The 26351-nt window shown below is 37.8% G+C and overlaps 1 protein-coding gene across 1 annotated transcript; it reads right to left on the bottom strand.

Moving 5' to 3' along the window:
• On the bottom strand, window positions 1–22658 carry LOC139708522 (IQ domain-containing protein H-like). The gene is made up of 23 exons (XM_071620464.1): window positions 22605–22658; window positions 21074–21199; window positions 19899–20002; window positions 18897–18962; window positions 18040–18115; window positions 16398–16517; window positions 15714–15794; window positions 14728–14911; window positions 13871–14100; window positions 13131–13339; window positions 12556–12732; window positions 11501–11660; window positions 11142–11292; window positions 9867–10042; window positions 9134–9275; window positions 7830–7960; window positions 6962–7150; window positions 6308–6428; window positions 4472–4746; window positions 3503–3691; window positions 2762–2887; window positions 1532–1702; window positions 1–321 (listed from the first exon to the last, which is right to left on the bottom strand). Exons 1-23 carry the CDS (start codon window positions 22656–22658, stop codon window positions 232–234), a joined length of 3348 nt encoding a protein of 1115 aa, XP_071476565.1. The 3' UTR covers window positions 1–231.
• Window positions 22659–26351: the final 3693 nt, after the last annotated feature.

Genomic DNA, 26351 nt, shown 5'->3' with positions numbered 1-26351 from the left:
AGTGGATAAAATGGACGGAATAGACAGTACTGATCTGCATTTTTGCCAGAAATGACAGCCAAATATTTGCCTTGTTCATCATATATATTTTGTACTTTGCACACTCTATAATATACATCAACACAAGATTCATTAACCTGGAGAGGTTGAAAAGGTTACAGTCTTTCCAAATAATCAACTGGTCAGCATGATGTGGACATCACCATGACCACAATGTCAAGGGAATGGAGTCTAGGAGCTTTCTTGCTCCTTCTCTTCTTCCGCCTTGTCCATATTCTGGATCGTTGTGCCCAGGATACCCTCAATGTCTTTAATAACAAACTGTAGGGATGAAGACAGAGAGAGAAAGGAGAACAAATAATACTACGGTGACAGGGCCCAATGTACCTTGGTACAACCAATCTGAAAATGCTATTTCCTTATGAGATTCAAAATGAGAGCCAAAAAACACTGGTACAGATCTGATTCCCACCCAAGAATTATCAGTGACTCTTCTTTGATTCATGGTGAACAGACATCTAAAGAGAAACTTTGCACAAAATCATAGTTATTAGGATGAGGAATAATTGCTATAAAGCCTGAGCAACAGTCTCTTTGTATTTTATCATGCATTTGATCTTGAAAATAACCTACAAATCACTTGAACTATAAAATTTTTTTATGTGGTGTCATGGTGGTCAGTATCAAAATTTGAAACAGATAAATTCAATCTTCAGAATAAAGGGAAAAGTCTTCCAATACATATAATAATCTCATTGGAGTTGTTGCAATCTGAGTCTGAAATTCACTTGAGAATCCTAAGTTGATGTTTTTTCCAATCTAATAGATCCCATTGCAGAACAAGCATGTCCTATGCAAATCATCTTTAAAAAAAACCCCAAAAACCTCTCATTCCTACTATTTCAAAGCTAATGCCATGCATTTGTGATAGGATACTGATCAACACTGAAACCATCTTCATAATACATTTACACTGTAACCCAAGAAATATTTGTGTGCATTCTAATTTCGCAAATTTTGCAAGAGCCAAGATTCGCGATATCAAAATGCAAATGAAAGTTCTTGTCTACACTATATGCATTAAATGTCAGTGGCAATTTTCAGAAAATTTCATGTTGCGAAAAAGGCCATTGGCTGCAATTCATGTAAATCTCATGCCGTGTACATTTCTTGCTTTACAGTAACTACCATTGCTTCTCTGAGGTCCTGAGGCCACCATGTTTTGCCACAAAGTTTTATTCTACTCTCGACTTTTAATTCCTTTTGCTGGCTTGAGCCCCTTATATGTTACTCCTTATTCATCAAACCATCACAAACTTGTAGTATTTCTCTTGCTGTAACTTTTCCTGTAATTTTACAAGCTTACGCAAACGTATCTCCTGGGCAAGTGTCATTAAATTCTTTGCGTCTACAGTAATCCCAAGTTCAAACATATTTTGAGTCCCATCAACTTTGCAGGAGGTATTTGCTGCTCAGAATCATCATCAATTGATAGCAGTGGGCCCAACCATGACCCTGATGCTGCTCTTACCTTGAAGTTGGTTTGGCCTTGCATGTTGGGGGCTGAGATCTCCTGGTGGATGACAGACAGGTTGCGGGCAAAGTTTGCGAGGGCACCCTGAAGCTGTTCTCCCACAGCTAGCATCCCAATGCCCTCACGCTTAAAGCTGTCAATCAGTGTGAACACAGTGCCCTGCTTTTCCTGCAAGATGTGATGGGAGTACATCTCATTAGACATTTGTTGTCACAAACATTGTCCATGGCTTCATCACAAGAAGAGTATTAAAATTCATCACCCTACTCAGATATCCCTTGGTCCTGCAAATGAAGCAATTTGACGGTAGTTATCCATAAACTTGCCTACTGGAATTCATATAATGATATTAGTGAATCTCCACTTTTTGATTCTCTTACTGCCATTTCCTTGAATGACAAAATATCCTAAACTCAGTGCCTGTCCATATATGCATAGTGGCATTCATTCTTAAAAGAACATGGCACACTATTCAGTCATACAGTGATTGGTGAAACATTTGGCAGTACAAGAGTAAATCGTCATAGAGGGTCACACATAGAAAATGGATTGTTTTACTGAGGGCCAACTGTGAGGCCCCAGTTTGGATTCAAATTCAGAATATCTTCAGAAATAAAAGCCACAAGCATACTCCAGAAGGAAAAGCTTTCATCTAAACCACTGTGATGCATGTCTCTATGATCTCTGAGGGAATTGTAATGCCTGTACAGTAGCTGCAGCTGCAGCTGAAAAGGAAAAACAGTGAAGGTGGCATGCATGCTGCTCCGGACTTTTTGCACGGTATTTAAGAAAGTAATGTTTACCATACCCTCTCCCCTTTTAAAATCACAGTGAATTATCCCGCCCCCCCCCCCCCCCCCCAAAAAAAAAAAAAAAAAAAAAAAATCTCAAGTAAGGCATATCACAAGTAAGCAGTTCGTATCACTCCACTGCCTTTTTGTAATGACTTGTGTGAAAGGTATCTGATAAAGCTAAGTATAGTTCCACTTCCCAATATGCATATATATTTGGATGATAACAGTGACTTATGTACTGATCTATTCTGCAAGTGTCATGTGAACTAGCATGTGACAATTTGTCTGTTCAGTGACTATTACACAAAGCCTACGCCCAATCAGCAGGCAGCATGTTGTCAGTCTACACAATTTGGCCACAAGCCTACGGCTGAAAATTGAGATAAGATTGAAATGTGTGTAAAAACCATATGTTTCACACAACAAAGGATACCTTTATGTCGTAACCAATGCCATGAGCCCGGCACATCTGAAAGAACACACTGTAATGGATGACTGTCAAGTTGGTGTGTAGGAGGCGGGTGCTCATGACAGCATATCGTGATGGGTTAGCTGGCGTCTGCATCAAACCAATATTCAAAGCGAAATATGATACAAGGTTTTCCATCAGTATTAGTAAAATGCAAATAAAAAAGGAGTAAAGATATAAGCACACAAAAACAACAACAACAGAAGACTCAAATTTCATAATGGACAATGCCTTGTATTTTCAAACTTGTGTAGATAGATTCTTATGCTGGTGGGCAAAGCCCTCCATGTTTTAGTGCACTCACAAAGTATCTAAAATGACATATGCTCTTTTAACGAGGGCATTGCAGGTATTTACCAATATGCCCGACAGTTTGATGAACAGGTGCTCAAAGTGCTTCTAGTCAAGCATCACTATTATAGGCACTTAACATGTAGTTCAACATCTCTAGCAAATAGCTGTATTGCTGATGACAGTTACTCGCTTAGAATTCTACGAGGACACATACAAAATCAACTGCCAGTCATGATGATTTGATTGATGAGAGCTATGCAAAAATTGCAGTCATCCAAATTCCATACCACTGTTTCTCCCAGTTAAAGGAAGTTAAGACAAATTCTGCCAAGGAGTATACACAGACAACTTTTCTGTGCTTTGCTTGTACCATTTCCTAGACAGGATAAATGTAATATGTCATATTCTCACCTCTGGCTCAATGTACTCAAACTTTCTCCTTAGTGGGGTCTTCTTCTTTTCTTTTTTGACTGGTGGCACATTGAAGACATAGTTGTCAGTGTCCAAGGTGCCTGAGGTAACATACAGCATTAGCTGTGTCATGGCCACACTGTCATCATACCACAGGTTCAGATCCACAGCCCACAACCTCTGTTCTTGCTGCAGATAAAGATGGGACAAGAAAAACAACTTACTTTTAATATAAAAGAATGTTATGTGTCTGCCTTAATCAAATGTAGTGATGGTGTTTCTGAGAAATGTACAATAACGTGCAAACAGATAACGTGAACATGGAATTCTTCACTAAGGAAATTTTCAAAAATTTTGTGCTTTGCTAAATTCTTGCAATGATACACAAAATATTCAGGAGATCTTTGCACATGAATCCTCTTGTATGCTAAAACATGAACCAGCAATGTGTACTGAAATTGGTTCAGTACACACACAAAAAAAGATAATAAAAAATGCACAAAACTCTCCAATTTTCAGTATGTCACTATCTGTCACCACATTTTAGTTTTCTCTTTTTTCACTTGCTTTGGTTCGACATCCAAACAGGAAAATGACATCAAGATGTAAAAATGTATGTGACTGCACATTTCTCTTCAATGAAAGCTATCATTTTTGATCCGTCTGGGCTATTTGATGAATATTCACCCATTGGCAAGTAAAGTTCCAACAACTGTGTAAACCTTGCAAAGTTCATTTCTGCCATTTCAAATTGTGCTGACGGCATTTTCATCATAATTGTCCACAAATTAAATCCTTTTATGTGTACAAACTAGTTTTCTAAAAGCCAATTTGAGGTTCTTACTGTTGGCAGTCAGAAATGAATAGCTGTTGTGATACAACAAATTGTCAAATGCTCCAATTCATGCATGCCACAGCAAATAAATGCTTTCTCTTCATAACTATTGGCCCAAACTGAGTTGTACATACCAACACAGGGTCTATGAAAGTGACAAAGTCAACTGCAAAGTAGCCCATGACTCCACGCTGCCTGCAGCACTTGGCAATCTTCATGCATGCCTCATTCAGCAAGCTGGCATCTACTGATGACTGGGGCACTGACAGCCCCCAGCAGTTGAAAGGTGAGTCTGCATGGATCTGGTCACCAGCTGAGATTATTGAGGTACGTCCAGTGGGCTCTATCAGTATATTGACCGTCAGGGATGTGACACTCTCTGATGGGGGACAGGCCTCAATCACTCCACCTGTGCAAAATAAACATTAAAAAGAAAAAGTACTTGGCCTGTCTGGAGTAAATCTATTTTGTTTCTAAACAGTAGTACTTGGCTTAAAGGTCTTGTTTCAGCAAAAAGAAAGAATCTGTGTGACTCAATGTACAGAGTACATCTGACAGCTCTGGATCATCAGAAGGCAGTTTTCCCATTTTCCTTGACTTTTCAGCAGGGCTTGGCACTCTTAACCACTGTAATCTGATTCATAGGTTTAACAACGCTTCTGGGAATATAGATTCTCCATCGAAATGGTTACAGAACTACTCTAAACAGACAACATTATCATGTCATGCTTAACATTATCATGTCATGCTTGACGATATCAACTCAAGGACAGCGAATCTCAACTCTAGGGATCATCAGGGATCTGATTGGGCCAGCAATGCTTCACTGTGTGTCCAGACACTTGAAAATTGAACCAACAAATATTATCCATACACGTCATGTATACAGTGCACAAAGACATGTAAATCAATGCGAAAATTTTATTCTCCTTTGGGATATCTTGCTCAACAGACTTCAAATAAAGTTTGACAGTTCACAAAATATTGTAGAATTGTTTACATGATACTAACTATGAAAAAATATTTCCAGCAAACCTTAAAAAGCATCATGAAGGATGACAGATTCAAGAGAAGGAGCAGTGACAAAAGCTCATGTCAAACTTGACTTTATATACAGTATACATACCCTTTGAAAATCTGCTCAAGAGTTTTGGGTTGAGGCAGGAAACCATACACAATGATTATGGTGGGTCTGCCAACATTCATTCATCAAAATCATGGAGCTTTCAAAGATCCACTAGGCAGACACTTCTGTATTATATGAATCTCAGTGGGGGAACAGTATCATATTCTCCTGTCAGGATATGCCAAGGTACAATATTCAAACTAGAAAAGCACGCTGAGAGCGCAGACCTCCGCTAAGCAGCTACTTTCCACCGATGATCTTGCTCTTCCCAAAGAGATTTTTCTCCTCTCCATCTCTGGGGAAAAGCTCTTTGGGCTCTTCCATAGAGATCAGTGATTTCCACCCATAGGTATACATGCTGAAAATTCGCCTGATTTCCCAATATAGAAGCCTTTGTTGCGTCATAAACCCTCAGCTGCACAGCGCGCCTCGCCCTTGCGGAAACTAGAGCACGCACTCTAGTGCGTGCATGAAAACCTCAAAAATGCGCAGCTTGAAAACCTCAAAAATGCGCAGCTTGAACCCCAAGTTCATCGACCCTACCTGCCACAATATCAAAAATCCTTCATAATTCCCCCAAAATTCTTGGATTACTACCAAAATCTAATCATCTGTTACTTGTGTCATCCTCAACTTTCCTGTAAGTTTGATCCAAATCCGTTACCTACTTTTTGAGTTATTTTGCACACGGACAAACTAACTAACAAACCAACCAACGGTAACGAAAACTTAACCCCCCCCCCCCCCCCCCATGGCGGTGGTAATTATCAAGGAGCCTCCTGTAGAATCAGGGAGACTGAGCAGCTTTGTTATAGGATGGAGCAACATACTTTTGATACAGTACCTTGACTGAGAAAGGCTTCCAAGAACTTCTCCCATGATGGGAAAAGCTTCTTATTGACTGGTGTAGCATGTTCAGCTAGGATGTCAGGAATCTCTGCATGGATCTTGATAAACGCTGGCTCCTACACAGGGGGAAAATTCATGATAGTATAGACTTGAGTTTGTTTGTTTGTTTTTGGTTTTTGTTTGATTTGCTTGCACCCATTTTAAAATCCATGCAACAGGAGATTGGTTCTTTAATACAGATATAGGATAGGTCATATTACACATGTAAATGGGAGCAAGGTTATATAACAGTCACTGATATGTGAGAGATTCTTTTTGTATTACACATGCAAATGTTTGAGAAGTAATTTATTGTGAGAGGCACTGAAATTCAAATCCCTTTTCATTCACACATTTCTACACTGCTTTCAATGGAAATGAAATAGAAGGGCGTGATTCAGGAAGTTGATGTTACAAGACAGACTTTGACCACATAACAAATGTGAAGAATTTACCACTTGGATCATTCCTATCCGACTAAACCAGGCATATTTGTGAACTTTTTTTTCATGGTTTTTGAATGAGAGCTCTTGCCTTCACTGTCACTGCAAACGTTTACTTTAGAGTGCAGACTTCTGCCTCTGATGCTGCTCAGGTTCTGAAAGCTTACTTGTGCCCACTTCTTGGTCCACTTTTCACCATACCGCTGTTCTTCCTTCCTGGCCCAGGCATGGCAACGGAGGTTGGGAGTGATGTCACAATAGGCTATACCCCGCCCATCGAACTCATCATCTAGCTTGAAGAGGTAGCGCTTCGTGTTCAGATTCTCAGTCACCAACTGGGCAAGGCTCTCATGCAACTGGAATAGGATAGGAAAAAGCATAGGTCAAACATGTGGTTATACTGACAAGCATACAAATTGCATATTTGAACAAAAGAACAGGTATAACACAGATTTATTAAAGTACAACCATTTCTTACACTATTGGCACCCTCCCTATCCCCCTCCCCCTTTTTGATAATCCAAAAGTAAATAACCTGTATTTCACAATACCATAATTTCACAGCATTACGTGTAAGGTTTTTGAAATGTGATAATTTGTGAAATGGTGGTAGTCAGGCTTAAGCCTCACGTAATCATGCTTTAAGCTATTTTTTACAATATCATTAATCTTTTTTTTTTTTTTACTGCGGTACTCCTATGAAGGTGTCATTAACATGACAGAAACTACCTCTTCACAAGCCTTGCGAACAAAGATTCTTCAGCTATAATGATACCAAAATACAACAAACAATTTGCATTTGCATGCATTACTGTTTATATGCTCCATTTCAGCAACCCTGAATGACCTGTCCTGGGAATGATTCTTGCAGTTTTGTTAACAAAGGTTTAAAGAAGAAGACAAAAAAGTGAGGTTTGTGTACAACTAACAGAGTATGATGAACAAGGGATGTTTGGTTACTGATAATGAACAACACATATAAGAGTGTATTTAGAAATTTAAAACAAAATGGCTCTTCAGCCATGGCTCTATTACCTGCTGTATGCTGTAGATGTCATAGTCTGAGGGAGGAATATCCACCTTGGCACTGGTGAAGATCCTCTTTGAGCCAGACTTTGTGGAGTAGAGGTGAGCAACCTCTGGCTCACTGCCAAGGATGGGTACATCTAGAGAAGAGCAGAGCATTTCCTATTCAACTGCAAAGTCATCAGAGTTCATATTCATTACAACTCCTTCAAATAATCATACCAGGAGCATTTTTTTCTCCTATTCCATCCTACTGTCTTTCTGTCTTTTCATATCTGCATCAAAACCATACTTCATCAGAGCCTTCAGCTGACTATTTTTGTTCAAAATTGTGAACAACATAGACTGGGCCATGACATATGTATGTGTTCCAGGTCCAGAGCATCATTAGGTTTGAAATATAGTGAGATCCATACATTTTATCGTGTGTGTGTGTGTGTGTGAGAGCATACCATTATTTCCCCTCTGTACACAAAGCACAAATCACAGCTCTATATTTTACTGTATAGAGTGGAAACTCAATATAAAGAGATCTGATATAACAAATTAATTTCTCCAGTCCCAGTGAATTTATTTCCTTTGTTTTGTATTGTCTAGTGACTACCGATATAACAAAATGTCTGATATAAGGAACAAATTGTCTTGGTCCCAAGAATCTCATTATACTGAATTTCCACTGCATGGGAAAGTCTAAACCTATTCTGATGATAATGGTCAAATTTCTGAGTGAAACCTGGGTGATGTGGTCAGCAATGCACACACACTTGCCAGGAAAATATCATAATATGACATGACCCATATTGTTGTAGCATTCCTGACAGCTTGAAGTTGTCAGCAAAATACACCTATGTAACATGTCATGTCAAACTCCGGAAATGCATGAGTGGCTCTATGGATGGTCTCCAGGAGTCACCCTGGCTAATTGGATAATGGTAAATGAAAAGGTATATGAACCCCCCCCCCCCCAAAAAAAAAAAAAAAAAAAAAGGACAACAAAACAAACAAAACAAGTGACTTGCATCATCACGAGCCCGACATTCTGTGTTTTTTATTTACTTTTTTCCTTCACATTATTGGCAACAATGGAAACGATATTCTCTTTGGAAGTATGCTCTTGATTTTCTTGGTACATGTCACTCATCACTGTTGTTTTTAAAAACACTCCAAACATTCTGATGATAGGCCAAATTATTGGTGTTATTTCAAATAGATATGAACATATGACTCCAAATTGTAAATGGAATTTTCTGCACTCATCCTATACAATATTACTTATGTTTCTAATAAGACAAAGGAATTGATTTCTCTCTCACCTAACTCCTCAGCCACTGCCAGATCATCCTTATGCATAACACCAGGAACCACATAGGCCTCCTTGCCAGCAATCAGATTTTTTATCCTCCGTAATGACCGTGGACTGTACTTCAGGAACGTTGCTAGGCACATACTATGGGTCTAAATGAAAAATTGATGAAGAGAAAGAGCAAAATATCAATGTCTATGTATATAGCATTGCATTCCCTGACAAAGAGATAACAATGAACAGATTTCTTACTGTGATTCTGTGTACTGATTCCATTGGATGAGTTGTATACTTTTACAGGTCTAGAGATAACATATAACCACAAGGATTCAAATCTGTCATAGATAGAAACATCTTCTAGCTCATACTCAATATCATTAAGTTACTGATATATATATATATATATATATAAATCACCCAAACTCATTCATGATACTTTTTAAACAGAAATGTCTTGAGATAACCAAAATAAGCACACTCATAGTTTCTTCAGGACATATGAAAAGATCTATGATACTCTATTTCATTTTCATAACAAGACCTAGAGAAAAAGATTTCCACATGCGTAAAAAAATGTATATTGAAACTGCATGTGAGGCTCCCCCCACCCCCCCCCCCCCATTCAGATCTTGCCAAATTCTGTCCCTTAATAATCAGAAAGTTTACACCTTTGCTCCCTTCTCTCAATCCCACTCCACCACAGAAAGAAAGAAAGGGCTGCCATCAACACTGTGAGTTCTTACAGGGAAGCTGTTGATGGCCTCAGGGATGATGATCTTGAAGCGGGATGCCATGTCTTGCTGGTCATCTACACTACCGCTCTTGACTGCATCTTTCAGGCCCAGGAGTTTGTTGTAATACTGAAGGGTCTCATCATTGAGCAGCACCGGTGAGATATAGATCACCTCCACGTTGGGGTCTGGAGTAAACAATGTTTAGGAGAACAGGCCACTCATTATCTAACAGTTCATCTCATAGAAAAACACAACAACATCAACAATGCAAACCCCCCCCCCCCCCCCAAGATATCGAACAGGATGTGTAACTAGCTTTCGCAAGTGTACTGTACATACATACAAGAACATGTGCGTATAAAATGCACCCTCAGGAGTTGGATATGAAAATATCTGCACAAAAGTACAAAACGATATTCTGAAATGTAGCAGAATATGGTCATGTGCTGAGGTGATATGGAAAGAGAGATAATAAATCCATAGTGTCTATCTTATATGGCATATTATCACAATCACTTACGACATATGTACAATTTGCTATAAAATACAGAAAACTGTTGAAACTGTTGACATACCAGTCATGATATGAAACACATAGACAACTAAGTCAAGTTTCCATTGCTAAAATCCATCAAGGCTCAATTAGCATAGCATGCAAATGAAGGCATCATGCACACAAAAAACAATGCCTGTAGTACATCCCTACATACACGAATAAAAGATATTATACATGCTACTTTAACCAATTTAAGCCATTTTATATATATCAGAAGGGTGCAAAACTCATCACATGTCAGTTTCAACATGTACTGAATTATGCAATGGTAAATAAATTGATTTGACCACCCTCCTCCCCCTCCCCCTCCCCCCCCCCCAAAAAAAAAAAAAAAAAACGAAAAAAAAAAACCTTTTAAGTGTCCAATTTCATACAAAATAAGTTCTCCTTTTTACAGGCAAAAACCAAACTCCAAAAGTAAATTTTCGTAAACCTACTTTATGTTCCACATTCCATAATCAACCAAGTTTTCTCGGCCAAGCTTACGGGATGGTACTTAAGTGTTTCGACCTTTCAACATGCCAAGAAGGCAATGCAAACTGCACTTCATGTAAATATTGCATACACCAACACATGACACATTAACTGTACCTGCAAGGTATGTACAGAAATGGTCACATAGAATTAAATACCTAAGAGATACTGAAACAAAAACAAAAACAAAAACAAAAACAAATGGGACTTGTAATGGGCCAACTAACTGTTTTGTGATTTTTTATTTCCCCTACCTTGTAAGTCACACAACCTTGCCATTTGTTGGTTCTGCTGGATGTTGAAGTCCCCAATGGTTGACCTAATCTTATGTGAGTAGCCTAGTGATGGTATGTGTATGAGGACCCGCCTTGACTGCTGGATCCGGTCCCATGACTTTTGAAGCAGCTGCACCAATTTGGGATATGGAATAAAGAGAGACAAAAACACAATGAGTAAAGTTACACCAGAATGTATGCCAGTGAAGAGTGTACATGAACAAAAGCATGAAAAGATAAAGTGAATACAGATCTAAGAAAAGAACATATCTTCCTCTAGGATCATTCACACGGGAGAACCTCACATACATATTTTCTCACACTGAATAGTGACTCACCTTGGACCTTCTCCTGAATGAATCTAGGTGATTTTTCCTGGTAATCTTAAGCTGCTGTTTGACCTTTGACATCTTGACATTCATAACCCACGTGATTGCAATGACACCAGCAGCCCACTTCTTCCGTCGATATTCCAGGTAGGCAGTGCGATCTTTGTGCCTAGTGCACCAGACGGAATAAGAGGATTGTGCAAAGAAATACAACTAAATCAACTGTGATCATCAAACCTTTGACGTAAATACATATGCTTGAACTAATCATATCAGTTGCCATATATTCCAGCATGATCATATTATTGTTCTTCAGCAGATGTACTTATATTCCATGCTCTAAAAGTCAAACACTCATGGGGTGATCCAGCATTTTCTGCTATACAAAGTAGGTCCAAAACTTTGGAATGATCTTCTTACACTCAAAGTTCCCTAAAGTTCTTCAACAAATTCAACTCAAATCTTAGAAAAGTACTTATTCACACTTTTATTATCCATGCTTTGGCATTTCTCATTGTTGACTAACTGCTCCACTGCTCCTGTGTATCATGCCATGTGTAGTTCACTGTCTGTATGAAAGTGCCATGAGCATCAAAAGGCGGATCTTTGCACTATGCCAGTAGCCACCACTATTCTTATCATCATCATTACTATCTATATATCTTGAATATGTAAACTAATATTGTACACAAATTATTCAAAAATCTGGCAAGATTACACTAACAATTGTGGAGTCTGTTTCGGTAAAATATCAAAGACCAACTGGTGTTTCGGTAAAACATCAAAGACCAACTCAGTGAATGTGACTTTTGGCAAATCTGCACACTCGCCAAGTGTGACTATGAGCAACGTACATCCCTTTGGCACGAGCAACAGCTTATCAGAGGCTTGGGTAATACCAGTATCGCAGTCTTGGGTAAAGGTACTTGTACACAGTGATCAATGGCTTATCAGCTGGCTGGGTAAAATTACTGCCATGTCAAAACACAACAACATGCAAGTAGAAGGCATTCACACGTGAGTTTAATTCGGGAGGTGTAAAGGACAAATGATTTAATTCTCACATCCGCCAGGTTGCTTGGATCTTGCACACAGCCATGTGCTGTCCATCCGAAGCCAGAAATCGCTGTCCAGGTTGCTTCATGATGGTGGTCACATCATCAATATTCATCACCATACTGAGAATGATCTCCTTTGAGGGGGGCCGGTTCAATTCATATTCTATAGCGAGATCAGCCAGTCTGCGGCAGAACAGAAAAGAATGTACGGACAATTAACTCTGCTGTAGTTGCTATTCTGAGTCTAAGATGTATGTGAAACAAAATGTATGTGATATGCTAAAGGCATAAAGTTTCATAAGTGTCTGGCTAGTGTTATCAGCAATAGCAGGTTATTCATGGACAAAGTTAAACAAGGAAAATAGAGGTCAAAGTGTTATTTCAAAGTGGCATATCTCTTGATAATCCCTATCAGAAATCATGGTAAGAATGACTACATCAATATTCAATTGACATTTGTAAACAGGTAGTCAGTAGGGGAACAAACAGGTGAAAAAAAAAAAAAAACATTAAAGAGGTTTGGCATGTACTGGTACACAAATGAACTTTTTAAGTGTTGAAGCTTTGAATATGAGACTCACCTGTCACCATTGATGAAGGCCAGTGGGACGGTATAGTCTGTGAGCAGCTTCTGGACATACTTGAGCATGGTGACAATGTTACCCCATGACAGGCAATAGTGCTGCTTGAAGGCTATGAAGTCTTTGGTGTGATCCCGCACTTTGCCATGTTGGATCAAAAAGCGATGGTTGAGATGCTTGAACTCACTGGCTGGAGTCGTGGGAGGGGGCTACATGTGGTAGCAAGAAATGAATTTGCATGTTTTACAAAATATTTTAAAGGTAGTTTTCTTTATCCAGTACATTGTATTATATATGTACATATCTGTATATGCACATACCTAGCTATAATACATTCATACATAATATACTGATTGTACACAGATACAAACACACCAAAAAATGTTTTGTCTCATTGGGTTCACAGTGCTTTAACACAATCAAATTATTCATGAACAAAACTAATGTATCAAATTTGAAAATCACAGTGTATTCATTGCAAGAAATACTGTTGAATCCTAGTAAATGAGTAATTGGGACATAATCTGTCTCTGAAATGAGAATTATGTCATTGGCAGCTTAGAGATTAACTCGCCCTTGATGAAATGTACCATAGGTGCCCTGTGAGAGTATGCCATAAACTGTAACTACCTTGTCGAAGGGCCCTTCAAATGATATCATACCTTTGCTACAAATGTATATACAGCAGACATTGCATTCACAGAAACTCATCTTTGTAGGTGAATAGGTCCTGTACTTACCAATGGGTCTAAAGGCTTAGCATTGACTGGCACCAATTCATGTGACTTGGCAGACTTCACTGAGTGGCCACGAGATCTAGGTGAGGCCCAGGAGACAGTCTCATCACTGGGGACAGTCTGTAGTGTCTTTGGGGTGTGGGGATGGTTCTTTGAGTGGGTAACAGGTGCATCGTGGGATCCCAATAGGGCATTGGCATCTAGTTTCACTGGAGCGATGTTGTAGACACCATCTGGACACAATAAAGAAATGTTTGAATGATGAGAATAAAATCTGGTGGTTTTACTACAGCTTTGTTCATGTCATGATTTCTTGTAGTTGGGTATTCCTCATCCTCGTTGTCTTCAAAATGGTGTGTACATTCCTAGTGTCCTTAAAACATACAAAGAAAAAAAAAAAGCCCAACAAGCCTATAATGGATTGCACTTAATCTACAAAGATATCAATTTACACTGCAACCTAGCAGACCTGGATTCCCAATAAAGCTTACCTTACCAGTAATTATGTGCTATATGCACATCCAGGAATGTCTGATTCCTTTCTGTACACTGTGAAGTATCACTTTATCATAATCTCATTTCTGTCACTATGCATCTTCACAGGATACACATTCCACTTTGGTATCAATATAATTATAAGGCAGTATATTCATCATTTGAATGTAAGTCAAACACTTCAGAATTGTTGTATTCATAAAGTACATTGAAATCCAACTTCTCAGCTGTGAAACTACGAAACTGAATAATGATTTACACATTTCAACATACTTTTAATCCTTTAAAAAAAAATTATAATTAATGGAAGAGAATGTAAACAATCTGCACAAAAACTTTCAAATATTAGTGCATTTGTAACTTACCACCAAATGGTCCAGAGCCTGCCTTCTGCTCCTTCTTCTCCTGCGGATCATGCAGAGTCACCAATCTTTGTCGGACAGGGCTGGGGTCAAGGGTCAACTCAGCAGCAGGTGGGATGAGCCCTCTCTCCATCAGACTCAGAATACCCTTGCGGGCATCGCGTTCAGTGATCGGTGGAGGCACCATCTGTGCAGTTTCACATACAAGGCAAAGAAGATACAATGGGCCATATGATGAAAAGGAGAAACTTTACATGTGCATATTGAACACCGCTAAAGGAGTTAGTAGTCAATGCCTTCATGTCATCCTTGAGACTGAGGGATCACAATATAGTCAAAGCTGCCACTGCTCCTTGACACATTTAGACACAATGCTAACATGGAAGACCAAAACCCTTTACACATCATAAAGCATGCAAGTCACAGACAGATAACCAATTGACTGTCTGTTGGCTGTGATTAATTTGTTGGTAGCACAGTGCACGGGAAAAAGAACATGAAACTTCCTAAAATATCTCTCTGAGCTGCGAGGATTATGCTGAAAAATGCCAGTGCCATAAAGCTCCTACAGGATCATTAATCTCCACTATAATTACCAAATTCTGTTAAAAGTCACTTATTATACTTTCATATACTCTTCAAAACAGGAAATAATTCCACAGCTTTTGAAAGACATTCTACTGTGTGTATGGTTTTTTTTTTTTTTTTTCGTGTGTGTGTGTGTCTTTTTGTCGTTGTTGTTATTGTTGTTGTACACACAGTTCCAGCTGACATCATAACAAATCAGTCAAACTGGCATACTGTATGAAAAGAAGCCCCTCTGTAAAAAAATACACTGGCTTGAAGGAAAACTCTACACCTTTATGAACCAGCAAAGACCACTTTCTTTGGACTGTGCATTGGATGCTACATTTGGCTTCCAAAAGATTTTTAAAAATGATTTAAAAAAATTAGTAGACAAAATACAAAGGTGAAAAGATAATGCTTACCTGTGGATCTACTCTGTTTGCCTTTGGTAATACTGCTAGATGATCTACAGTAGAACCAATCACAACTTTCTGTGGTGGGGGCTGGGTAAAAATGAAGATATGCTACACTGTGAATATCATCAGGTTGGACACAAAATGAAAGAATGAAACAATGAAGTCCACAGTTGTGAAGGACACAATGATTGAATGTTGATCCCCGAAAACTCATGAAGAAACAGGTTTCATTGGCGACTGCATGCCATACACTTATCAAGACTGAACAAACAAACAAACGAGACAAAATGAACAGAAATCAGAAAGTGCTTTATAGGGACCACAAGGCATCACTTAGACTGAAATATGTCGCAAAAGTTCTCCATTACAAATTAATTTCTCAACGAAAGAGTGAGCTACAGTAGGTCACTCTCCTAGTTGACATACTGTAAGCATACATAATTTACAGTGGCTAAAATGTCAACATTTTATCTCCTTCATACTGGACCTGCTCTGCATGATTCTACTGACACATTAGGTTCATATCACAGGGATGATATCAAAGTTTGTTGGAAAAATCTGAAATTAAAATTTTCAGGCAATTTTGGTACATGGATAAAAGCAAAGGGTGTATAGACTTGAGAAAAAAAAAATCTGAAATCAGATTTAAACCTACAGAATATCATGCCTGATATCAGAAGACATTCTTACCTTGTGTTTTCTCTTGTCCACAATGAGTGGCAGTGAGACATGGTAAGTTTCACTGACGGCCTTTCTATTCTGAGTGTTTGTTGGATCCCGTAGGAGCTTCATATTTAGGTTGAACTTGCTCTGGACAATGGAAAGAGCAATCAAACAGAATGTTATCAAAGTCACTTTCCTGGCAAGTACTCTGCACAAGACACAAATTATGGCCTGGACAGGTAGGTCTAGTCAGCTCCCACTAATTCCTATGTTTTGTGTCTTTTGCTACTTTGGTATGATACATGTATGTACACTAGTTGCTTCATGTGCTGAAGAGACTGTTCATATGTCAGAAAACAAAAGACACAGTAATGCACCCAAAATAAACCTTGCCACGTGCGACATGACAGATTACTCTATGTGGTATATGCAGAGCCTGATCACTTCATTGGGAATGAGGGGGGGGGGGGGGGAGGGAGGGGAAATAGACTTGGGAAGATAGGACTAACAGAAGTATAGATCAAAGAATTACAGATAAAGCAATACACAGAGTTACTATCAAGCAGTCCATCATAGTTTTTAGACTTCACTGGGTACAATGTCACTAAATCCCAAGGCAAAGAGAAAAGTTGCACAAGGAAGAATGGCCTTCCTCATTTGAGACATGATCCTTTCATGTCTCCTATACCACAAATGCACTAATAAAAGGGTCATTTTATACAACATCCCTAGCTGAGAGCTTCTTTCTCCTTGGGTTTTATTTCACCTAGGCTACTAGCATTGGGAATATAAAACAGGACTTGACCAGGCTCAATACTCACAAACAAAGAGGGACAACAGCTACTGTAAAAAACCCTGAGACTGAAGTGGGATTTGAATAGAATGGGTTGCTGGAAAACAGCTGGCTTAGGGACATTAGAGGAGGGACAAGGGGTTGAAGTAGTCAATTCTATGCCATGACTGTAAATTTATGTTACAACATTATGTACACATATATCAAGGCAACTCTATGTTGCAATTTCTTTTCCAGTACAAGTATGTGTTACATTTCATCAAGACAGTTATAACAGATCGATGCTCTTAAATCTTTGTAAACTGCTGTTTGCAACAGTTAAAGGGACTGTACAGTACTGGTTGGGGTGGGGATTCATGTTTTGAACATTCCTCATTGATATAATGAGAAAACTCTTATGAGATATGAAAGAGCACGTAACTTTAAGAAGGATTCAACGTTTATTTGATGAAAATTGGTTTTCAAATGGCTGAGATATCAAAAAAAGTGATAATAATAAAAGGCGACAGGCCACACCTTTATTAGGATCTCTTTGTTTCACCTTATTTCTGGATATCTCGGCTATTTCAAAACTGATTTTCATCAAATAAACTTTTGATACCCCTTAGAGTTGCATGATCTTTGACATCTCATAGAGTGGTTTCTGAATATCTCGCAAAACGTTAAAAGCTAAATCCTCACCTCAACCAGAACTGTACACACCCTTTAACCTAAACATTTCAGTGGTATCGGCATATGAAGGAAGTTTTAAAATTCCACTAAATAATCCTCATGATTTGTTCTCTACATATATGTTCGAGGCAATTGATTAAACCTGAATCATGCCATTTAGTCTCAGGATTGGGGGGAAAAATAGGCAGACCAGTATGAATTTACCTGCTGTCCTGGTGATGGACCAAATGGCCCACCTCCACCTGCTGGTTCAATGGCTGTGAGGCGGTTCCCAAATTTCCTATCAAAGTAGAGAAGGACATAAAGATACAATGTGGAAACCAGCATGGACTCAGATGATTTGGCATACCTAAAGACTGGATCATGACATAAACATAGATACTTTAGATTTATGAATGCATTGTACAACTTACATAAATTTGCATCTTACATTTCAAGTATGCTTTACATGTATATGGTGTATATTTGCAACAAAACAAATATTTACATCCAGTCATCTAGTAATCATCTTGATACCTTTCCACATTCATATGAAAGAAGACACCATAATGGCATAACTTATACAGTTATATATCTATATTGGTACTGAAACAATTTTGGTCTTTCAGAAGTTGGACATTGGATGTATATTCTTTTAGTGATAACATGTAATAAATCATCAATGTTTTGAGTGGTACCAGAATCCAAATAAGTGTGAAATGCAGAATTTCCTTTTCAGATATGCAATTAAATGCCTTTTGAGGAAATCCTTGTCCCTTGTTGTGGTTGGTCATTACTTAAAACCTGCCTTATATTCATTCCAATGGTGGTGGAGGGGTTCGGCATCCTTTGCTATTAAGAAGAGCTCAATACTTTTGTTACTATAAAGGATGTGATTTGCAAACACAAATTAACGATCCCTGCCATTTATCTCATTATACACGTAACATGTGTTGTAATATGACTATGAAACACACTGCATAGCATGTAATGCTGTTACACCAAATTCATTTTATGATGCACATTATGAGAGCATGGAACAGCAAACAGTATTTTTTGGTTCAACAGATTAAAACTCTTACCTGTCATTTTTACCGAATCTGTTTGAATTTGGGTCATGAACAGTGCTGAGATCCCATACTGCCTCCCTGTTTATTATAAAAATAACAAAACAAAAACCCGAACAAATTAATAAACATTGAGTAAAAGAAAAATAACAGTAGAAAAAGATCATGCTGACACATGAACAGTGTTTCCATACAAGCAAGTCCCTGTTGTGGGTGAAGCAGACACAAATTGCCCACACACAGTGTTTTCTGTGACTTTGAGGGATTCACCTGTCTCTCTGGCATTGACTTCTTGTTTCCTGTTTTTGGTTTAGTTTTTGCTCATTAGCTACACCATATCTGAACAACATAATAAACATCGTGCTCTGTTTACAATGGAAATGCAATTTTTGCATAAAACCTCCACCGTCATATTACCACTGACTACTCTGCTCTTTTATTTGGCCCCTTCTAGGCCAGGCCGTATGATCTTTCACACTAAACTCTTACACAGAGCTGAAGCATTGAACAGATTTTCCCAAAACTAAAATGTGCTATGATATAATTGACAACAGGCTGTCTATGTTACAGACATATAATTCATTCATCCATAGCACTGATTCTTCTCTTCTTCCTTTTCTTCTTTTCTTCTTTTAATCTGAATAACCAGTATAAACAATATTCATGAAAAAAAAAACAAAAACAGCCCACATACACATTTGCACTGTAACAGTAGTCTGCATTTACACAAGTATCATTATGAACTGGAAAAAGTGTAACTTGTACAAGCTATTCTACTGGGTTGTTGAAACGCCCATATTGTTTCAACCTTTCCTGCTATATTTTCTAAAAAAAATGATTTGATGTGTACTCTAATTTTATGTACAGTATACATCCACGTACTGGGTAAATTGAGCACTCATGGCAATCCTCAGTGAAAATGGATAAAGCATGATATTCCTTGCTGATAATGATAAAACTTTCAGACTTACCAGGCATTGATATAAACATTGCAAAATACCAGTACAAATTACTCACTGTGCAAACCCAGATTCTTGGATCTTTGTCTTTGAATTTGAGTCAACTGAAGGAAGTGTTGTCACTCTGTTGTTTACCACATTCAAGATTTTCTCTGACTGTTCCTGTGGGAATAAACATAAAACTATGCTGTATCCTCCCATCATTTGACAACATATCATATACAACAGACATCCATAGGACATATTACAGCTGCTTCCACATTGAAGATCAAGCTCCATTCCTGTGAAGACAAAAAAACAAAACAAAACAAAAAAACAAAACATACTGTAATACTAGTACATGTAAGCTCCAATTAAAAAAATAAAAGATACAAAATAAAACTTACATTGCCAGCATAGAAACAATGCTAGCACTCCAAAAACATGAGTCAAACAATCATTTCGCCTTTTTAGTTAAAGTAGAATGTAGATACCTATTATGGGAAGGCAGTAAATGACTGCACTGAAGAAAAGCTACATCGTAAATATGAGACTAAAGTTGGGAGCAAGAGCAATATGACTTAATAGCCAGCATCTACATAAATCAGCACAATGTTCGAGTTTAGTGTCTCACAACACTAAGATCAACACCAAATTTCCGAATGCGCAGACTAAAGTGTCTTACTGAGATGGGGAAGAGTTAATTTGTTAATGTAAAAAAACAAACAAACAAACACAAAAACAAGAAGACTTCAATGTGAGACAATGCAGACACATGTAGGCAAACAAAACAGTGATCTTGCACACAATAATACCCTCTGTGAGTTACACTGTAGATGCCCAAGACTAAGATGTCAACTTTTCCTGGAGATTGATTTTGGAAACGTCAAAACACTTTCATCTGTCCGGAAATCTTCTATTATCATGTAATGTTTTGTTAATTGTTAAATAATGATTTTTGAGAAGGTACACAGGAACTTGACGAGTCTCTGTTTAGGATGGCTTAGATAATGAAAAAGAAAGAAAAAGTCACAAAATGTGCATGAACGATAACTCTTCCATTGAAACAGATTCACACAGTAATAGCAGGTCGACCTCTGTAGACTTTTAGGGTATGGGCAATGTGCGTGTTTTCTGCTGGTGGTTCAAACTAATACAGGAACTGACTGAAAATGCAATCCCTTTAATTTGTGCAAGGATTGTATTAAAGATGCATAACAAGAATTCAGCCGGCCAGACCTGTCGATACGCTACCTTAATCCCATCCTCTGCCCTCTGGATGGCATTCTCCAAGAGATGTATGTTGACTAGATCCCTGGTTCCTCCCACAAGGCTCTTCTGAAGGAGTTCATCTCGAAGATGTTGTAGGTCCTCCTGCACCTGTTACACAAACAAATCAGGTAACCATATCGTATATCATTTACACATCACAGAATTTCCACACAATATCATACATTATTATTAGACATGCAATCTATGATCTTGATAATCGATCTATTGAAGCATTAGATCACAGAGCTCTCTACTAGATCTAGACCCCTATGCAGAACTGCATCAAGGCTATGTATAGGGGTCATACCAGTGTTCTAATTTAATAATAATTAGCTACAGACAGTGCAGGTTTACACACGTGTATGCCACAAAAACTTCAGACAGTAATTGGACGGATTTGCAGGCTTACTAGAATGAAATAGATCTACTTTTTGTCATCTAGGTACAATGTAGGGTAATGCTAGCTAGAGTCTCAAACAATCAGACCTGTCTAAACATAACTCTAACTTTTTTGTTAGAATTAAAAGACAACGTAAAAGCATGTGAGCGGTCTTATCTTGCATAGTAATAGAACACCTCCGTGTTGTGTGGACTTTTGTGTGACTTGTGCAGTCAGTGATGATACCATGCCTAGATAGACTTGCATGCGTTCGTCAGATGATGAGAACAGGGCTACCAAGTCTCACGCATTGCGAATGAGACTCAAGCATTTAGGGTCTGTCTCACGATCTCACGCATGACATCCACTTTTCTCACGCATTGGGAGCATAGCTTAAAAAAGAATTAAAGTGAGAGTTGCAATTGAAGGCATATTGGCATAATCGTGATATAGTCCCCACCGCTGCGTGTCCGTATTAAATACAACCCTACCTAACCCCATACCCTAACCCTAGTCCGTGGGTGCACGCGCACTGCGGTGGAGCCTATGGTGGGGACTACATGTATATCACGATTATGCCGGCATATTTCCCTTTCGTCTTTCAAAATAAGTAAAAAATAGTCACTTAAATATGCACAAGCTTGCACCATTAAGAGCTAAAAATTGAAAAAGCTCCCTACCGCGGGAGGGCGGAGCCCTTCCCACACCCTCCCCTCGCTCAGCTCAGTCACTTCGCTCCCTCGCTCACGCACATGCACGCATGCCGAGATGCTGAGTCATGAAAATCTCACTCATAAAAAAAAAAAAATGAACTTGGCATCTATGTGAGAATTGTAGTCATAAATGTTCGATATCTAATACAACTAGCCTAACAGGTATAAGGGTTTCTCCGAACTATATGGTCCTGTTCGGGGTTATCGAGTTTTCAGAACCAGTTTTGAGGTCTTTCATTTCAAACTCAGTCAAAGCGTGGCCGTGGTAGTGGAGAAATCCTTCTTGATGTAGACACAATTAGAAAACACTCCGTGAAACTGTTGTCATTCTTGACTTGTCTATTTTAAATTCTATTTACAAACGCCAAATTTATGATTTACAGTTTCGCCTAGCCTGAAACGATTGAAGAAGGCAACTGACCTTGACTAAAATTTCTCCGACATCTTCGGGTCGTCGGTCGGCAACCTCTGTCATTTTCACTCTCAGTAGGAGTAGCGAAACGGTTCCAGAAATCTAGCTTAAAATCATAACAACATACACCAAATCCGTCTGTCTGTTTCCGAATGGCTCAACACTGAAGGCGGTAATTTACGAGAGAGAATTAGGCATCTTGAAGTGGTTCTTGTTTATAACAAGAATGTCATGCTAAAATCCAGTCGGGCCTACCAACACTACCTGCACTGCACTAGGATAGCTAGATCGGATACGGTGGTGGTGCTTTCAATCGCAGCAGCAAATCTCACACGGGTTCGCACTTTTTACATGTTCATTACGTATCGAAGCAACCTGCAAACAACCACTGCTGCGCTGCGCTCATTGTATGGTCACCCATTCGTGCAAAATAGCCGTCTCTGGGAGAGCAGCAAACATATGGTTCTCCATGTACGAACGTAGAGGACGTTGGACGGATTGTCAACATCGGAAATTCCAGCACCTGTGTCCCAATTTCCTCTTACAAACTAAGTACATGTAGTTGTAATAAACAAAATAGATAAAATAGACAAAGGAATATGCATGTTTTCCGAATCTGTTAGGTGTCCAAGTGACCAGCTTTAATACTTTACCGTACAGAATTTTACTCCTCATACTCTGCTATACAAGAAGTCCATGAAACCCAGGCATGAAACATAATAATGTGCACGAGTATTAAATTGTTGTTCTCTAATAAAACAACACTGAAAGATGGCAGTCTCTATGAATAAAAAGAGAATCCGACATGTATATATATCCAGCTTTCAAAATTAATTGAATACATGTGTAATGTTGAGCTTACAATAACATTCAATGTTATCAACTACAGCATAGCCGAGTGTCTTTTTATCTGATTATTTTTGGTAGCATGGCAGAGTAGTATGGATCAATTAACTAGACAGTCTATTCAAAGCTTGCATTCCAGGTGTGAGACACATTAAGACCATGTTTAGTGATGATTAGTCCTATGACATTGTGTGAATGTATATGTACACACACATATACATAATCTTATTTACATATATGTGAGATACGAGGGGAAAAAAAGATGCTTAGCTTCAAAATTTATATTCCTCTTACTGTTCCTCCTTTTTTGGAAAAAGTGCACGGGTTGCCCAAAGTGAAATATTGGACTCTGTTGGAAATCAAACATATCAATATACACATCCATGTACGTATATGCGCACACACATTACTTTATTTTGTATATAAATATGTATGTATATATATATATATATATATATATATATATATATATATATATATATATATATATATATGAAGAGTTTGTTTGCAAAAACCAATAAGTCCATTTTTGAAGATTTTGAAGTACGGTCTCTGTCATAAAGTACAAAATAATACCTTTCAAATGATATATTGGTCATTACATATGAAGGTATATTTTTGAAGTTATGGTCAAAAGAAGCAAAAATTTTCTTATTATTCACTTTATTTTTCTTGACTTTTAATCGCAAATATCTCCATTTAACAAATATGGACTTATCGGTTTTTGCAAACAAACTCTTCATATATATTATTATTATCATATTATTATATTATATCATATTATATCATATTATATTATATTATTCATTAAAATCAAGATTGGTTATTAATTCATTCCCTGCATTCCTCTGGTGTGACTTTATTATTATATATTATATATGAAGAGTTTGTTTGCAAAAACCGATAAGTCCATATTTGAAGATTTTGAAGTACGATCTCTGTCATAATGTACAAAATAATACCTTTTGAATAATATATTGGTCACTACATGATGCAATATTTGGTACCCTGGGGTACCAAATGAAAATTCGCCATTTTGTTGAATTAATTATTTTTTTTCAGCGCTGTACCCTGGCTTACCAAAAAATGTGTCAAAATATTTTTTAGTATTATTATGCACAAAAATGTTTTCTTATTTGTGATTATGCAACAATTAATGCATGCAAGTGTACTTCGAAAAACACCTATGGTGCTAGTTCATTGCGACGACTTTGCCGTATCCGAATTAGGAATCGGCGTATCTGAATTCGGATACGCATTATAAAATAATGGGCATGAAATGGCGCTATACAACGCGGTACCCTGGGTTACAACGGTACCCCGGTGTACGGCGTGCCGAATCACATATAAAGGTATATTTTTGAAGTTATGGTCAAAAGAAGCAAACATTTTCTTATTATTCTATTTATTTTTCTTGACCTTTAATCGCAAATATCTCCATTTGGCAAATATGGACTTATCGGTTTTTGCAAACGAACTCTTCATATATATATATATATATATATATATATATATATATATATATATATATATACATATACATAATGTATATATAGATATATAGAACCCAAAAAACGAAAGGAAGAACTCAGTACCAGTAATGCATAGTATCCAACATCAAATTTGCAATGTGTCACACACTTCTTTCAGGGTTTCAAACAATGATTTCATAGTAACATAACAAAGGGTTTCAGATAAAGATTGTACAGTAGCATGAGTACAGTAACATAAAAATGTCACTATAAAATAATTGTCTGAAATCCTGAAGATGATGTGATGTGTTGAAAAAATTTAGTGCATATACCTGTTGGACATTAGTAATGGACTCCTGGGCACTGTTTCATGAAAGTTGTCAGCCCTAACAAGTTCTCACTCTCTGACAATCGGCATAGTAATAGTCAAAGACCAGGGCTTCTCAGTCAATCAAAACCAAGGATTTTACTGAAATTGTCACAGACTCACAACTTGTCAGGACTTACAACTTTCATTAAAACAGTGCCCTGATCTCTATCTTTCATCTCTTGTATATCATATATATATATCATCAAAAATAACATAAGGACAACTTACTCCAAATATATATATATACAGGTATATATATATACACACACACACACACAAAGTTCTCTTTCATCCATGTCCCCATTACCATGGTAAACAATGGGGACTGTACGTATGACTATATTATACACGTACTCTCATTTTCACTCAATGTATTTCTCCCAGTCACACGTTATGAACTTTCCAAGCATTGATCAAATCTATGTGTCATCATTGCTGAATAAGGCTACAAAATTTTGCGATGGAACGGTGATAAAGAAAATACAAATAGAGACATTCATCAAAACTTATACTATTATAATTTTGAATGGATTACTTGATTTTCTCAAACATCACTGACATGTTCTACTAATACAGTGTCTTGCTGCTTTCACTGAATCCACATAATGAGTTGATTCCATTTTGACAAGAATCATGTGTTGACACATATGACTGGGAGCACTGTCAAAGTTGGAAATCATTCAGTCCTGAAGAAAAATAATTTGCAACAGAGTGGATATGTGACAGCAGACATACCTCATACTTTATTGCTGCTATCCATCACAGCAGAGCATAAAGTGAAGTGATACCACAGACATGGACTGCACATGTGTATATCAAATTGCTTTCATCACACAAGAATGTGAAAATCATAATAAATACAGTCATGGCCCAAGGATCATTATCTGTGTGTATATCTGGCATTTATATGTATTAAGTTGTAAGGTACAAAAGCAAGTCTTACCTCCCTGGCTTATTTACTTCCCTTTATAGAGTGTGCTCAATGTCACTGCATTCACAATCAGTCAAAGGAGGCCAAAGCTTTCAATCCTAGCAGAATTTCTGTCAGACATACTGACATAGTTTCAG

Source organism: Diadema antillarum, unplaced genomic scaffold (assembly GCF_040938485.1).
Source record: "Diadema antillarum isolate AM-2024a unplaced genomic scaffold, OU_Dant_1.0 seq00001347_RagTag, whole genome shotgun sequence".
In the NCBI taxonomy this organism is placed as follows: domain Eukaryota; kingdom Metazoa; phylum Echinodermata; class Echinoidea; order Diadematoida; family Diadematidae; genus Diadema; species Diadema antillarum.
The sequence above is the reverse complement of the archived record's forward strand: the minus strand, read 5'-3'. Positions and strand labels throughout refer to the sequence as shown.